At 47.9% G+C, this 17,544-nt stretch overlaps 1 protein-coding gene and 1 long non-coding RNA gene across 3 annotated transcripts in view; one reads left to right on the top strand and one right to left on the bottom strand.

Annotated features, from left to right (window-relative positions):
* LOC127629623 (uncharacterized) overlaps positions 1-17,544 on the top strand; it is a 396,489-nt gene that overhangs the window by 79,695 nt on the left and 299,250 nt on the right. The gene's annotated exons all lie outside the window — the stretch shown is intronic.
* Positions 1-17,544, bottom strand: part of LOC127629619 (teneurin-4-like) — a 410,961-nt gene that overhangs the window by 182,663 nt on the left and 210,754 nt on the right. For both annotated transcript variants that reach the window (XM_052106743.1, XM_052106742.1), the window contains 2 exons: positions 8,900-9,046; positions 6,790-7,006 (listed from right to left, as the gene is read on the bottom strand). In XM_052106743.1, the coding sequence (XP_051962703.1) occupies positions 6,790-7,006; positions 8,900-9,046 (364 nt within the window). The remainder of the gene's footprint in view (positions 1-6,789; positions 7,007-8,899; positions 9,047-17,544) is intronic.

Raw genomic sequence — 17,544 nt, 5'->3', positions numbered from 1 at the left:
CAAATATGAAAGTGAAAGTGGAGATTATTAGAAAAAAATAAAAGGACTTGTTTCTCATCCAGACCTATAATATCGCTTCTAAAGATATGGATTTAACCACTGGAGTCTTACGGATTACTTTTATGCTGTTTTTATGTGCTTTTTACAGCTTTAAAGTTATGGCCACCATTCACTTGCATTGTATTGACATACAGAGCTGAAATAATCTTCTAAAAATCTTTTGTGTTCTCCTGAAGAAAGAATCGTACACATTTAGGATGGCATGAGGGTGAGTAAATGAGAGCATTTTAATTATTTCGTGAACTATCCCTTTAAGTATAACTTTTTTGTTATATTCTGTAATTATTGATATTGAGGATATTCAATTATGCAAATAAATACAATGGAAATTGTTAATATACTGTACACTGACAAAGATTATTTCTCTTTCATTTGCTTTTAGGAAGACCAGCTTGACCAAACATAGACAGGAGCAAATGCCATCATAGCTTTGAAGCAGGAAAAACAAAAGTTGCCTTTCAATACACTGGGTGCATTGTCCTCGAAAATGATTTGGGGACATATGTCAAAACGTGGGTCAGTGTTCTAACATTTTGTGTTATTTTATGCTCTTCACATTAGCTACCCAAAGAAGCTGATACCATTTTTTTAATTGTTTTTTTTTTTAGTTTAAACAGTAAGTGTTGTTGAATCTTGATCATGGCAAGGCCAGGCCAAATTTAGGATCTTTTGAATGAATAGTTTCATTATGAATACAAACTGTGTTACAATATAAGTTCAGACAGTTGTCTCCTACCTGTGTATAAGTCTGCAGTGTGCAGTCTGTTCAAATGCATTTTGAAGTATTTAGATTTTGTCAAGATTTTGTTACTATTTTTGTATTTGAGAACATATTCTGGTTCTGAGAGAGAGCAGGAATATTTAAGTGTGATTGTAAATTTGTGAAGAACAGGCAGGTTGTTCAGCTGGCCTGTGTCGATGTTGAAGGTTGACAATAAAAACCTTCATTCCCCGTCTGTCGCTCACGTCAACGTTGTGTCGAAGAAGCGACACTAGGGGTCTCTCCTGAGAGTCTTTCACATCTCTGATCTATGAGGAAAGGCCAATGAGAAATTGGCGGACAGGGAAAGGGAGGGAAATAAATCTGTTTCATTCAGAAATTTTCTTCGGAGCTGACTGGTTGTGTATGCAGCAAGCTGCGAGTCACACACTGTTCCTCCCATCTCTGAATATGATTGCTATTGGATCTACGGCGCATATCAGCGGCTTTCTCCCTTCTCTGCACGGCAGTGCAGCTTTGCCCCTGGGCTCTTCGACAGCGCAGTAAAATAGTTTATTTCTCTAAAATAATTCAAGAATAATTGTCCCCTTGGTGCCCCTAGCTCAGAGTTTGGACGAGTGGCTCTCACTTCCCAATCTATCACGCTGGCTGGCCAAGGCCATTTGACTCGGTTATGCAATTCAATTTGCCAGCCACCACCCTGCCATATTCCCTTCACAGTATACGGCGAAGATGCCAAATCCCTGCGTGCTGAAATCGCGACTCGCTTACTCAAAGAAGCGATAGAGCCTGTCCCTCCAACCGAGATGAAGAAGGGTTTCTACAGCCCTTACTTCATCATACCCAAGAAAGTCGGCGGCTTACAACCAATCTTGGACTTGCGAGTTTTTAACCGGGCCTTGCACAAACACATTTTACTTGCATCCGGAATCTAGATTGGTTTGCAGCGGTAGACCTGAAGGACGCGTACTTCCACATCTCAATATTACCTCGACATCGAGCCTTTCTACGGTTCACGTTCGACGACCAGGCATATCAGGACATCCTCCCCTCCAACCTCTCCTGCAGGAATGAAAGCACTGACCTAACTGCGCAGTCTTCAGTGGGTCTTCAGCATGGGAAGAACACCAATTTGCGAACAAGCGCCACTTCAGGGCTTAAAGTTGCCAGTTAGAAGGTGCTCTGGATTGGTTGATCGTGGCTTCGACAGCAGGTGGTAGATCAGCTTGATCTTCCGCATCCCATCCAGGGGCCAGGCGTGGAGGTTCCAGAGGTCTGGGTGCCGATGCCAGAGCGTGCCCCGTCCTTGAGAAAGAAGGTCCTTCCTCAGGTGGATTTGCCAGGGAGGGGCTGTCGCGAGGAGTACGAGATCTGAGAACCAAGTCCGAGTGGGCTAATAGGGAGCCACTAGAATGACTAGTTCCACGTCCTCCCTGACCTTGCACAGCACCTGTGCAAGCAGGCTCACTGGGGGAAATGCATACTTGCGCAACCCTGCGGGCCAGCTGTGTGCCAGCGCATCTGCCCCAAGGGGAGCCTCTGTTCGAGCGTACCAGAGCGGGCAGTGGGAGGTTTCTCGGGAGGTGTACAGGTCTACCTGGGCCTTGCCGAACCGTTCCCAAATCAGCTGGACTGACTGGGGGTGAAGCTTCCACTCTCCATTGGGCAAGCGTTGTCATTATAGCGCGTCCGCTAACACGTTGAGGTTGCCCGGTATGTGAGTGGCACGCAGAGACTTGAGTTGCTGCTGGCTGCAAAGGAGGAGACGACGGGCGAGTTGTGACATGTGACAGGAGCGTACGCTGCCATGGCGATTTAATTCCACTACCATGGTGGTGCTGTCTGATCGGATCAAGACGTGTTTGCCCTGAATTAGTGGGAGAAACCTCGGCAGAGCCAAAAGTACAGACAACAACTCTAGGCAGTTGATGTGCCAGCGCAGTGGGGCTCCTTTCCAATGGCCCGCGGCTGCGTGCCCGTTGCACACGGCGCCCCAACCCAATTTGGAGGCTTCTGTGGTGACCAGAACGCGTCGGGACACCTGCTGCAAGGGGACTCCTGTCCGTAGAAAGCAGAGGTCTGTCCAGGGTTTGAAAGTCTGGCGGCATGCGGGGGTGATGAACACACGGTGCATGCCACGGCGCCATGCTCGTCTCGGGACTTGAGTCTGGAGGAGGACACCATATGCCCCAGGAGCCTCTGGAAATATTTTAAGGGGACCACCGTGCCCGGCCTGAATGCGGTGAGGCATTTCAGCACTGACTGCGCATGCTCGTTGGTGAAGCGCTAACATTGAGACTGAGTCTAACTCCATGCCGAGAAAAGAGATGCTCTGAACCGAGGTGAGCTTGCTGTTTTCCCAGTTGACCTGAAAAACGGCTGAGGTGCCTGAGCACCTGGTCCCTGTGGGCGCATAGTAAGGGAGGGGGGTTGGTGCTGGCAAACTGAATTGCATAACCGAGTAGCATGTCAACATTCGGGGGACAACAGTCGTAGGGCTGGAGTCGAGAGGTATGCGTCCAATGTGCCGGGACTGTTGAGGTGTGGCAGCAGAGTGCTGTGAGAACGGCATTTGCAGGCCAGGTGACCCAGAGACAAAGGGAATTGCTCTTTTATTGAGAATGTGGGTACCGCAGCCCGAAGGGGGTGTGGCAAAGTAAGTAAAGATAACTGAAAATTCTCTTCCCGGCCCTCCACAGGGGGACGGAGTGGTCAGCTTACCAGCTCCAGAGCAAACATCTTGGTCTCTGGGTCGTCTGTCTCAGGAACGCTTGGGAGCCTTCCGATTCCTCAAAAGGGTTCGTGAGGTGGGGGGCATGCGCCTCCTATGGGGTGCTTGATGCTGGGGCTGAGAGCTGGGCCCGGGTTGAGGCAGAGCTGTGTGTTTCTTAGGTGCCGAAGGTGGACACCCTCGGCAGTCAGACGGGGAACGGCCCGCGCTGGAGGTGCGGTGGGGCATGATGTGAGATATGGCCTCCGTCTGCTTTTTCACCACTGAGAAATGCTGGGCGAAGTCCTCGACGGTGTCGCTGAAAAGGCCGAACTGGGAGACAGGTGCGTCAAGGAAGCCTGTTTTGTCCACTTCGTGCATCTCGACCATGTTCAGCCACAAATGTCTTTCCTGAACCACGAGAGTGGCCATCGCCTGCCCGAGTGACTGCGCTGTGCCCTTCGTGGCCCTGAGGGCAAGGTCGGTCGCTGAGCGCAGTTCCTGCAGCACGTTGGGATCAGGCCTACCCAAGTGCAGATCTTTAAGAGTCTTGGCCTGGTAGACTTGCAGGAGGGCCATGGCATGCAGGGCGGAAGCGGCCTGTCCGATGGCACTGTAGGCTTTGGCAGTCAATGATGACGACATTCTACAGGCCTTGGAGGGGAGCACAGGGCGACCCCGCCAGGTGGCTGCGTTCTCGGGGCATAGGTGGATCGCAACCGCCCTATCCACCTGGGGAATCGCCGTGTACCCGTAGGCTGCTCCGCCGTCGAGGGTAGTGAGAGTGGATGAGCGAGAGGCACAGTGATGGGTGGAGAAGGGTGTCCTCCACGAACTCGGAACCGGGGGGTGGTTGCGGCTGTGAGTGGCGAGCAGACCCGAGGAAGCAATCATTCAGCCACAAAGGCTGTGGCGAGCAGACCCGAGGAAGCAATCATTCAGCCACAAAGGCTGTGGGGAGGACGGAGGGTCCAGCCCCACGCTAACGGCGGCTTTCCATGCAAGCATGTCAGACATCTGGGCGTCAGCCTCAGACTGGGCATGCTGGCCCGAAGGTGGCAGCCCAGTCGAGTCATATGCGTCAGACGCCGGACCACTCTCTGATGCAGCGGCGAGCTCATCTGGTTCGGGGGACTCAAGAGGATAGGCAGGCTGGCCGTGAGGCGAGAGGCTATTGCCTCGAGCCCGGATGGAAGTCAACGAGCGTGTCGGGGGGCGGGTGGTTCGCGGCGACGTACTCGGCGAAACCACGCCCGCTGCCATCCTTAAATCGCCTCCATCGCCAGCTGGGTCGTCCTCAATCCCGTGGGAAGAAGGAGCGATGCAGGGGGCGGCTGGAGTGGCGTTCCATTTAGGAGGGAAAGCCACGACCGCATTGTTGCCATGGTCATGTTCTCGCGGTAAGAACATGAGTCATCCACAAATGCTGCCTCAGCGTGATAGCTGCCCAGACACACAAGACAGCGTATGTGGCCATCAGGAGCAGAGAGCACTCCACACTCCACCGCATCCAGGAACTACACATGGGTGGAAGGGCATCTTTATAAAGATGCATCCTGAAAAGGACGTTCAACGCTGCTGTGTATTGCTCTTTTAGAGAAAATACACTATTAGTGAAAATGTATCTTTTACTAGCGCTGTCGAATTGCCCAGGGGCAAAGCTGCACTGCTGTGCAGAGAAGGAGAAAGCCGCTGATATGCACCGTAGATCCAACAGCATACGCTGGTCAGAGATGAGAGGAAAACCAATTGCGACTCTCACTTACTTACCTTCATGTTTTTGCAAACCCATATGGTTTTCTTTCATCCGTGGAACTCAAAAGATGTTAGGCAAAATGTTAGTCTCAGTTAGGGTAGGGTGGTTTACCGGTACTAATTAAAAATTAAACGGTACAATATCATCTTGTTGCTTATACCATACCATATTACAGTATGCTGTCATTACCAAAATTATATAAGATGTGACAAATATAAGATGAAATCAATGACAATTTGAAAATAAAATAAAAAAAAATCTGGATATGTCCAAGTGTGATTATTAAACAGCAGAAGATTGTTATTATATTAAATAATATACAGCCACATGCACTGTACGCTACAAGAGGTGCCGCTCCGCTCTGTCATATGATTCCCCCCTTCTTTGACCTTCTAGTTTCTTCTAAAAAAATACATTCCTACTTGATGGGAGAAGAAACAAAACAAGACAAGTCCTCAAAACATAGGGCTCAGAATTAAAGACCTCTTTGGCACATTATGCCTTATGAAGATGGGAATCCAAACATCAGTGCACCCCAGGCAGCAGCAGAGACATTCAACATGGAAAGCTCGAAAAGATGCTCATTTGGTTGTTTTGTCTTCATTTTCCGCTTTGAAATGTCAGCTCGGCTTACATGAAAGGAAAAGCGGGGATACACTTTGAGATTTCAAAGGAGCACAACTTTTACCAGCGTCTTTTGTGTTTGTCTCAAATGAGAACAGAAGGAGAGAGGGACAAGACCAGAGCACAAGCAAGATGCAAATAAAGTGGCATATGCACTAGCTATTGTTTAAAGATAAAAAGGGAGCCACAAAATGGAGGCAAAAGATGAGGAGTCATATGGGATCACAGTGACAGCACTGTTCTCCCATATGAAACATCATTGGGGCACATGACTACAATAGTGAATTGGGATTTGGGATAAGTATGGAAAAGACAAGTTAAACTACAAATAACTGTACAATAATTTAAGGAATATAGTTCAACCAAAAATGAAAATTCTCTCATTATTTAGCCTACTTACCCTAATGCTGCTCCAAAAAAAGTATGACTTACTTTGCGGAACACAAAAAGAAAATTGTCTTTCCATTTAATAAAAACAAGTAGTGACGCCAGCTTGTCAAGCAAAAAATAAATAAAAACAAAAAACAGAAACCGCAGTAAAAGTAGTTGATATGACATGTGCATCATATTCAAAGTCTTCTAAAGCCATACAATCACTTATGATATATATATGTGGAGTTGTGGTGGTGTAGGGGCATAAAAGCATCTGCCAAATGCATAAATGTAAATGACATCATGGCACAATAAACTAATTTTACTGTGGTTTTATGGTGTTTTTCTTTCATTTTTGGAGCTTGACAGCCTTTTGTGTCACGGAACAATGAAAGTCATACATGTTTGTAACAACATGAGGGTGAGTAAATGATGACATTAATTTATGGATAAACTATTCCTTTAATGCTGAAAATTAAATGAATCAAGCGCAGTAATAAAAAACTTATTTCAAAAACTTTGCAGCCATAGCTGACAATCACTTACTTGTCGTCGACAGGGTTGGCCCCAGGGATGACATGGGTACTGTCCCTGCCCACCAGGAACCGGACACGTTGGTAGAAGGACTGCAAGGTGCTCTGGCTGGAGGAGATCTGGGTTTTCTGTATGATGTCCAGCGGATCAGGGGAGCCCACACATAGAGATGTGGTGTGACATGAAGCTTGCAGGCAGCAATCTGGGTCCATGCAGTCCATCAACCCATCTGATGATAAGAAAGTCAGAAAATGGACCAGATTCTTGTCACAAAATTACTTAAAAAATGGAACCTATATCATGGGCCATATATATTTAACAGCCACCTGTTTGCTGCCTCAATTCAAATTCAATTCAGGAATTTGATTAAACTAGATCTTCATTCAGTTATGTTCTATAAACTATCTCGACCAATTATGACCTGGTTTTCAGTAGCATGGATGCCTGCCTGCAAGGTCATTTTATCCTTGCTAATGTAAATTCCTCTGGTTCTGCATCTTTAAATGTAAGGGAAAAGATTTCATCATTCCAAAAGGAACACGGCAAACCCACAGCAGGATCCCTAAAACTTCTAAGAAATAATTCACTCTGTTGGACAGCCTGCTCTGCCCTACAGCTGCATAACTCTAGTTAGTTAGAGTCAGTGCAAAATATGTCTGGCTACTTCATGTTTTTGTCCGCATATCCACACCTCCACTGGTAGCTCAGCCTCTCCCTCCTGTAATTCATCTGAAATAATTCAGGACTCTGGGCCACGCTGAGAGGAATCCCTTAATGTAGTGAAGTGGGTCATCTCATATTCTCTACACTCTCTCCCTCTTTCTTTCTCTCTGTCTCTACTTTCAAGAACCTTTCAGACCAGATGGGCCAGCTTACAAAAATAACACCTCTCCTGGTGGAAGTATCAGTGCTGCTTGCTTCAATTATTGCAATGGTAACACCAACTCACTGCTGCACTGCTATCATACTATACATGTACAATTTGTGGTTCTGCAGTTGAATTTGTTTTGGATCGCCAAACAACCATTTTTCACTGCCTTCATGCCCGTCCCACAAAGTGATTAGTTTTGAAGGTTGTGCTTTACCACAAAAACACCAACAGGCATTTGTTGCAGAATAAAATGCTCTACTGATTCAGTGTTGAAATGTAGAGTTTGGAGGCTAACCTGAAAAGCATGTTCTTCAAAGTTTTTGTCTCAGTGAGGTCTGTGATAGGACAGGGTTACCGTTGATTTAGATGCTTGGCAGGAGGTCGGTTCGAGGCTAATGCCTGCTGAGAAATGGAGGCTGGGTTATATGGGCTATGTATGTGTCTCGTCTAGCTTGGGGAACTTGAAGTCTCTGATTTTGACTAGAAGCACAGCTCATCCTTCTATTTGCTTAATGAGGGTTCTTTAGGCGAACTCTAGACTAGATGTACTGTTTGTTCCCCCAGTCCCAGTGAAAAACTGACAACAGCACAGCCATCACAAAAAACTCCAGAAGATGCATAGGAAAATTAAAGTGGAGAAGAGAGGAAAGGAGAGAAGAGGAGAGGAGAGGAAAGGAGACAAGATGAGAGAGACGACAAGAGGGAGGAGAAGAGACAACAATAAAAGAAAAAGATGAGATAAGAGACAAGAAGAGAAGAGATGAGGGGAGAGGACAGGATACAAATGAAAAGAGAAGAGGAAATCAGTTGAGAAAAAATGAGACAAATAAAGAAGGAAAAGAGGAGATAGGACATGATGAATGAGACGAGACGAGTATAAATGAGAGGGGAGGAGAGGAGATACATAAAAAGAGAAGAAAAGGCAAGAGAGAAGAAGAGTCAAAAGAAAAGAGAAAAGATGAGACGAAAGACAATAAGAGATGAAATGAAAGGAGACAAGAAGAGACGGATGAGATGACATGAAAGGAGAAAAGATGAGATGACACAAAAGAAGAGAGGAAAAGAAATGAGAAAAGATGAAAAGAGAAGAGACAAGACAAGAAGAGATGAGACAAGACAAGGAGAACAGACAAGAGGAGAAGAAAATAAAAGAGAAAAGATGAGACGAAAGACAAGAAGAGAAGAGATGACAATAGGAAAGGAGACAAGACAAGAATCTCATAAATACTCATGGGTAGTGTGCTGTTTTACCTCCATCATTGTCCTTGCCATCACTGCAGGCCGTCTCCATTGATGTGTCACAGCCTGCTCCCCGCCAGCCCAGCTGACAAACACAGTGCCAGCCATTATTACCCAGCGTGCATCTGCCGTTGCCATTACACAGACCAGGACAGCCCTCTGTGCAAACAGAAGCAAAGCAAACACATTAGAGAAGATAGTTTTTAATCAAAACAAACACACGATTGGTTACTATACTGAAGACTGTTTGTCAAATTAAAGAAAAAGTCAAAATGAATGACTGTGGGTCAAAAGAGTGCATCAGTAATAGTAGTGGTACACCTTCATACTGACTCATACTGCAGAGTTCTACCAGATCAATACATTCTCATTAGTGATGTACAATAAATGCAGAAATCATCTTATCTCTACAGAGAGAGAGAGAGAGAGAGAGAGAGAGAGAGAGAGAGAGAGAGAGAGAGAGAGAGAGAAGAAAGACAATGTGATGCAAAAAAAGGAAGAGGAAGAATGTAATCCTTGAAAAACATTTCATTATTGTTGTGGCAGGATGGAGGGCGGGGCCGGGACGTGATTATACACACCCGGTCCCTTATCAGGCTAATCAAGCCTCCGAGATGTCCGTCATGTGTGTGTGTTTTTGTCTTTTATTTAAGTTAAGCAATAAAATATTATTTATATTGTTATTTAAGTGTTTTTTTTAAATCTCCTCTTTCTCTCTCACTGCCGCTCCGTGTTGGCCTTTTCCCTATCATTTAAATTTTACAGTGTTTTTTTTTTTTTGGGGGAGGTACTACACTGTTACAGGAAGTTTAATTTTTAATTATTTCTGTTTCCCTCCCCTTATCCCCTCCCTCGTCCAGGTAGATGGGGATGACCTGCAGGCAGATGGGGCAAAAGGCACGCCCCTCCCCAGGGAAAGAGAGGGGGGGGGTGTACATCAAGCCGGAGGCTCCCCTGCCTGAGAGAACGAGGGAGGAATGTGGCAGGGCGGAGGGCGGGGCCGAGTCGTTATTATACACACCCGGTCCCTTATCAGGATAATCAAGCCTCCGAGAGGGATAAAGGCTGACTGCGGAGGATTGTGCGGGAGAGAGAGATTGTTTACAGACATGTCCGTCATATGTGTGCTTGTTGTCTCTTAAGTTTATAATTAAAGTATTGTTTATATAATCAAGCTGGTTCTCGCCTCCTCCTTTCCATTGACTATGTTACAATTGTGTTTGTGATTTCTTGTCAGTTGCCATTCGGAAACTTTCTTATAAAACCCTTTTCATTCACAAGTAACACGTTTTGCAGATGTCTTTGACCATTGCAGGGGTTATTATTGTTTTTTTAGCATCTTGCGCATAAGCTCTAAAGTTATGAGACAGTTTGTCAAGTTCAATAACTAAAGACGTGCCTTGAGACACCTGCATTCTGTTCAATTGATTGAGCTGTGTCTAGCTTTTTTTAACGCAATAACGCATTTTCCCTGAATGGCTCCTTAAATGTGCATTCCATATTTTCTCATCTAATGGTACAATGCAAAAGCCACATAATATTTTCTTCCTATAACCTGTCATGTCACATTTGAAGGCACCATTCCACAGGGGTGCGATTTAAGAGGGGAGGTAAACGTTGACAGGATGTAGATAGCACAGGTGACACATAGTCATACAAACATGGATTGGGGGTCTGCTCCATATGACAGCATAAAATGTCTGTCATTGTCCCCTGTTTCTTCCTCCCCTCCCTACCATGTATCAGCTACCTGTCCAATTCCATTTCCTGAGATGAAATCAGAGACAAAAAGCAAGAAATCCTGTGCCATCCAATGTAAAATCCTGACATGGTTTTCATGAGCCTAGAGCATCGCTCTCCAAGATGTCTTAGCTGACCTATTTTGTTTGCGACAGTTAGCAGGGCCAATGATCGAACACCATAAAGGCAGAAAGAAGGGAGACAGAAAGAGAGAGATGTGAGTGGGTGGTTTGTACTAAGAAAGAAAGGTGGTGGATGCCTGATACGAAGGAAACTTGAGATGACTCTAACGGCCATGATTATTTCTTAAGCTGGCTCAGCGTGGAATGGCATGGAATGTTTATTGTGCATCATGATACTGTGTTCAATATTCTAAGGCAGCTGGGCTTCAACAACTGATATATGTTGCATATTTAGCTCTATTGAAAAGAGAAGAAACAATTAGGACATAAGCATTGATCCTTGGTGTAAGTCTTCAACTACTGTATATGTTAAAGCCATCAAGAATGTGGGCTTTGTGGTATCGATATTTGTAATTAAATGATGGCTTTTCCTGATAGTGCACATATATAAACCAGATATTTATTTATATGTGTGTGTCTTAAAGACGTATTTTTAACGTTGATGGCTCATCTGCAATATGTCTATAAGACTTATGTCTCGAATGTCAGTAAGACATTCTGCAGATGTCTTTTACATGTTTATGATTTAGAATGTTTGTAAATCTGATCTTTTAAGATGATTAGAAGATGTTAATTAGATTGTGATGCTTTCCACAACTGAAAAGATCTTAACCAGACATCTCAGAGATGTGCATAGCTATCTGGGTGGATCAGCAACATATCCTGAGCTGTGAGTCAGAGCTGTAGTAAGATTAAGATTCAACTTTATTGTCATTGTGCAGTGAATGAAATGCAGTTGTTTTCGCATATCCCGATTAAGCTGGGGTCTGAGCGGTGCTGGGGCTTGAACCCCTGACCTTTCGTCAGTAACCCAGAGCCTTAACCGCTGAGCCACCACTGGCCCCTAATACAAGTGCCTTGACACACTGGTGCTCATGTGGGCACCAAGAGATCATGCATTTGAAGCGGACTTGCAGTCTTGCAGTAGCTTCAGCGTTGCCCCGTCAACATATTGTGCTTCCATCAAGTCTTTCCACTTTTGCATCCATAAAATCATCCAAAAACACGAAGACTAAGAACTTACCACAAACAAAATGTTGCACACAGTATCACAGTCTCTAGCTGACCTTACATAGGTGTAAGGACAACCATTTTGTGCTATAAAGCAGACTGTGACAGTTCTATGTTTTGCTTACAAGGGTAAGCTTGAGCAGTCGACTGATGGTTACTCCTCAAACACCCAAACAGACAAACAGCTACACTGCAGCTGTCTGTAGTGGAGAGACGTTTGAATGGTCTGTTCATAATGCTTATTAAAGAGATAAATAAAGAAATATCTGCTGGCAGGAGTTCAGCTTAATTGGCAACCCTTTCAGAGAGAGGTCCCTGCAGAGCATACCCACTCATAGGACTGAAACAGTTAAGGAGAGCCACAAACAAAATGAACCTGCAGCTCATGCTAGCCACGCAGTGAAAGGCAGGGAAGGGGTGGGTTCACCGTGCGAGGAACCAGGGACAAAAAAAGAAAATGTCAAAGAAAGAGTAAATGAGCAGATAGGGGTGTGTGTGATTCTGAGCCCTGGTGCATGGCGGATTTTAATTAGAGAGGCTGACGCTTCAGCACTTTTCCTAACCTCCGCCCCCATTCCTGAAAACCCTCGGCTCCGCTACAATGCTGGACTGAGCATCCATTATACATGCCCCTGGTTGGCAAGGTATGTGACTGGTCACCAGCACCTTGGTCCTGCAATCCAGGGAGGCCCTTTGTTCCAGTTACTTCAACGGTAGTATAATGGCACCTAAGGAGGCACCCTGGTTCTTGTGCTGCCGACTCAATGGGTGTGAAGATACTAAGTGGCGAGGTGACAGCATGGCATGTTGGATTTGCTGTAACAATGGTGTGATTCTGCAGTGACTATGTTAGAGAGGTGCAAATCATGGGATGAATAAAAATATGAGTGCTGCTCTAAGGAAGCACATTTGAAGGATCCCATAGAATAGAAAAATGACAAATGGGATCTCTCGAACTGTGCTCGGCTTTGCCAAGATACCAAAATTTGCAATCAGAAATGAGAGATTTCAAAATGAACTCAACCACATAGTCTTATGACAAGTCATAACAATTCATACAAATGGTGAAACCGTCTAGGTTACTGAGACATTGTGTCGAAGAAGCGACACTAGGGTTCTCTCTTGAGCACCGGATATACATCTGATCTTTGAAAAAAGGCCAATGAGAAGTTGGCAGACAGAATATGCATGTCCCGCCCCCGGACATACAGTATAAAGGTGGGGAAATGCATCTGTTTCATTCAGGATTTTTCTGAGGAGCCGGAAATGGTCCGGCTCGGCTCAGCGACGTGGCCGGGAGGACACAAAGTTTCGTTCCCTCCATCAGGGAATGGAGGTTACATCCATAACCTAGATGTTCCCCATCTGTCGCTCACTTCGACATTGTGTCGAAGAAGGGACACTAGGGGTCCAATTTAAATCACGCCATGCGCTGAGCCATGTACGTGTACTGCTGACACAGGAGCGGGCTGACACAGAAGCGGGCAGGTACTTGGCATGCCAAAACGAAAAGCTGTATCAGACTGCACATACCCTTCCCCAATGCCCCATAAAGTCATCAGAAACCCTTATAGTTACCCTAGACAGGGGAACAAGGCGACGCTTGCCAACATGGGACAGGCCAAGCCTAGCCGGGCCTCTTTTATCTCTATGTTTCTCACATAGAGCAAAGCACATTGTGGGAAGGGGGTCTAACCCAGTTTCCTATTCTTTCAGAGGGAAAAGACCCTGCGGAGACCACACCCGCTCAGAGAGGGGGAAGTAAAAGTGGCGAAATACACCACATGGGCTTTTAGGTCACATGTGGGAAGTGGCGCGGTGGTAGATCCCGCTTTTTCGGAGGGAGGAGTTGCTACAGACACGGCGACCGGGGGGCAGCGGGAACTGCCCAAGGGAGACACAGGTCCACTCATAAGGAGACCATACCGTGGAAAATACACACATGCGGAACGTCCACATAGGAGCCCTAATCTGCGGAGCACCTATTCCAGTAAAGGGTAGATTTGAGTACCCCCAGTGGATTGAGTCGGCGAATTCCTCCGCCGAATTGCAGACCCACAGGGCTAAGGAGGATTCATCCAGGAAGCCGAGTGAGTGGGCTCTCCTTGGAGAAAAAGCGCACGGTATTACCTCAGCCGATGGAGGCTCTAGGTGCAAGCGATTCACCCGGTCAATTGCTCAGCGTGTTACCGAGTTCTACCGGCTCGGACCTGAGAAAACACTGTACGATACTGACTCCACCCTGAGATTGTAAAATCTTGCAAAGGTATTAGATGTTGCCAACTCACTGCTCTAAATATGTCTGCCAGGGAGATGCCTCTGGCCAGAGCCCATGAGGACGCAACACTCCTTGTTGAGTGTGCTCGGACCTGAAAGGGGGGGGCGCAAAGCCTGGCGTCCACCACCCAATGGGAGAGCCTCTGTTTGGAGACAGTGTTCCCTTTCCGCTGTCCACCGAAGCATACAAAGAGCTGCTCAGAGCGTCTAAAGCTCTACGTGCGGTCCAAGTAGGTACGTAAAGCACGTATCGTACACAGCAACGAAGGTGCTGGGTCTGCCTCCTCCCGAGACATCGCTTGCAGATTCACTACCTGGTCTCTGAAGGGCGTGGTAGGAACCTTGGGCACATAGCCCAGCCGCAGTCTTAGGATCACATGTGTGTCTGCCGGACCGAACTCCAAGCAAGTGTCGCTGACAGAGAACGCTTGCAGTTCCCCGACCCTCTTGATGGAGGCGAGCGCGATAGGCAGGGCCTTATTTAAGGAGAGGGCCCTGAGTCCAACTGATTCTAAAGAGATCCCAGAAGGGGAACAGGCTTGGCGGGAGAGATTTAACCTCTGGGCGCCTCTTAGGAATCTGATAATCAAGTCGTGCTTACCCAAAGACTTGCCGTCTACTGCGTCGTGGTGGGCTGCGATAGCAGCTACATACACCTTCAAGGTGGATGAGAGAAACCTGACTGCGCACCTTTGTGGGTCTTCGCCCCGAGAAGAACACCAATTTGCGAACAAGCGGCAATTTAGGGCATAATGTTGCCTTGTAGAAGGGGCTCTGGCTTGGTTGATCGTGTCTACAACATTAAGTGGTAGATCAGATAAATTCTTCCATGTCCCGTTGAGGGGCCAGACGTGGAGGTTCCAGAGGTCTGAGTGCAGATGCCAGAGCATGCCCCTTCCCTGAGAAAGAAGGTCTTTCCTCAGGGGAATTTGCCAGGGAGGGGCTGTCGCGAGGAGTATTAGGTCCAAGAACAAAGCCCTGGTGGGCCAATAGGGAGCCACTATAGTGACTTATTCCTCGTCCTCCCTGACCTTGCATAGCACTTGTGCAAGAAGGCTCACTGGGGGAAATGCGTACTTGCGCAGCACCGTGGGCCAGCTGTGTGTCAGGGAGTCTTTGTTTGTGTCCCGATGCGTCCTGGTCACAACCGACGCCTCCAGATTGGGTTGGGGCGCCTAGTGCAACGGGCACGCAGCTGTGGGCTGTTGGAAAGGGGCCCCGCTGTGCTGGAACATCAACTGCCTGGAGTTGTTGACTTTTGACTCAAGTCGCTGCATCCCACTCACATCCACAGCAACCTCAATGTGGTAGCGGATGTGCTGTCACGACAATGCTTGCCCAGTGGAGCGTAGAGGCTTCACCCCCAGTCGGTCGAGCTGATTTGGGAACGGTTCGGCAAGGCTCAGTTAGACCTGTTCGCCTCCCGAGTAACCTCCCACTGGGACACCTGCACGCAGAAAGCAGAGGTCTGTCCAGGGTTTGAATGTTTGGTTGCAGTCTGGGGTGACCATCACACAGTGCGTGCCGCGGTGCAATGCTCGTCTCGGGACTCAAGTCTGTAGTCAGTGCTGAAGCGGTCTCATATGCATCAACCCCAGCGGCGCGACCGCCGCGGAGGATGCCATATGCCCCAGGAGCTTCTGGAAATGTTTTAAAGGGACCGTTGTGCCTGGCCTGAAAGTGGCGAGGCATTTCAGCACTGACTGCGTGCGCTCATTGGTGAGTCTAACTCTATACTGAGAAAAGAGATGCTCTGAACCGGGGCGAGCTTGCTCTTTATCCAGTTGACCTGAAGCCCTAAACGACTGAGGTGCCTAAGCACCTGGTCCCTGTGGGCACATAGTAACTCTCGTGAGTGGGCCAGGATGAGCCAGTTGTCGAGGTAGTTGAGTATACGAATACCGGCTTCTCAGAGCGGGGCAAGGGCTGCCTCTGCGACCTTCGAAAAGACGCGAGGGTACAGAGACATGCCGAAGGGGAAGACCTTGTACTTATATGCCCTGCCGTCGATCTCAAACCATAGAAAGGGTCGATGTCGAGGCAGTATTGAGACGTGGAAGTACGCGTCCTTCAGGTCTACTGCTGTGAACCATTCTAGATGCCGGACGCAAGTTAAAATATGTTTTTGCATGAGCATTTTGAACGGGAGTTTGTGTAAGTCCCGGTTGAAAACTCTGAGACCCTTCTTCATCTCGGTTGGAGGGACAGGCTCTATCTTTGTTTAGCAAAATGGTCGCGATTTCCATGCACAGAGACTTGGCATGTTCGCTGTGTACTGCGGAAAAGCGGACACCCACGAAGGGGGGCGGGGGCCTGGCAAACTTAATTGCGTAACCGAGTCGGATGGTCCTGGCCAGCCAGCGATTTGGGAAGTGCAAACCACGCTTCCAAGCTCCGTGCTAGGGGCACTAAAGGGACGATTATTTTTGACTTACCCAGCAGGGCTGAGCAGCGGGGCTGAGCAGGTAGTACGTTGTTGGGAGGCAGAAGTGCGTCCCGAGGCTCTGGTGCTGAGAAGACTCAAAGCACTTACCTTGCTCCGCATACCCTGCAGGGGGCGGGTTAGTGACTGAGGAGGAGGTCCAGGGATGGCGTCCTCTAGACTTGTCAGAACCGGCTGGCCGGGGGACAGTCGTGGCTTGGCTGGAGGCGGGGGGTTCACGTCCAGGGGACTGTCGAGGACTGGCAGCAGAGTGCCGTGAGAATGGCATTTGCGGGCCAGGTGACCCAGCGACAAAGGAAATCGCTCTTTTACTGAGAATGTGGGTACATCAGCCCCGGAGGGGTGTGGCAAATGAAATAAATTCAAATAAAGATTCTCCTCCTGGCCCTCCACCAGGGGACGGAGTGGTCTGCTTACCAGCTCCGGAGCGAACATATCGGTCTCTGGGTCGATCATCTCAGGAGCGCCTGGGAGCCTTTTGGGTCCTCGAGGGGGTCCGTGAGACAGAGGCGTCCGCTTCCTGCGGGGTGCTCGACAAGGGGGCTGAGATCTGGGCCCAGGTTAAGGCGGAGTACCACTTTTCTTAGCCACAGGAGGACTCCCTCGGCGAGCAGACCCTGGTGGCAGGGTTGCAGTGGTGCAGGATATGTGAAATGGCCTCTGTTTGCTTCTTCACCACAGAGAACTGCTGGGCAAAGTCCTCGACGGTGTCACCGAAGAGGCCGAACTGGGAGTCCGGTGCATCAAGGAAGCGTGTCTTGTCCGTCTCGCGCATCTCGACCAAGTTCAGCTACAGATGACGTTCCTGAACCATGAGAGTGCCTGAGGGCGAGGTCAGGCGCTGTAGGCTTTGGCGGTCAATGATGACAACGTTCTACAGGCCTTGGAGGGGAGCACAGGGCGACCCCACCAGATGGCGCCGTTCTCGGGGCATAAGTGTATCGCAACCGACCTATCCACCTGGGGACTCGCCATGTACCCGTGGGCCGCTCCACCGTCGAGGG

The sequence above is a fragment of the Xyrauchen texanus genome, chromosome 36, assembly GCF_025860055.1.
Source record: "Xyrauchen texanus isolate HMW12.3.18 chromosome 36, RBS_HiC_50CHRs, whole genome shotgun sequence".
Classification (NCBI taxonomy): Eukaryota; Metazoa; Chordata; class Actinopteri; order Cypriniformes; family Catostomidae; genus Xyrauchen; species Xyrauchen texanus.
Note: the sequence above shows the minus strand (reverse complement) of the source record. Positions and strands in the feature narration are given on the sequence as shown.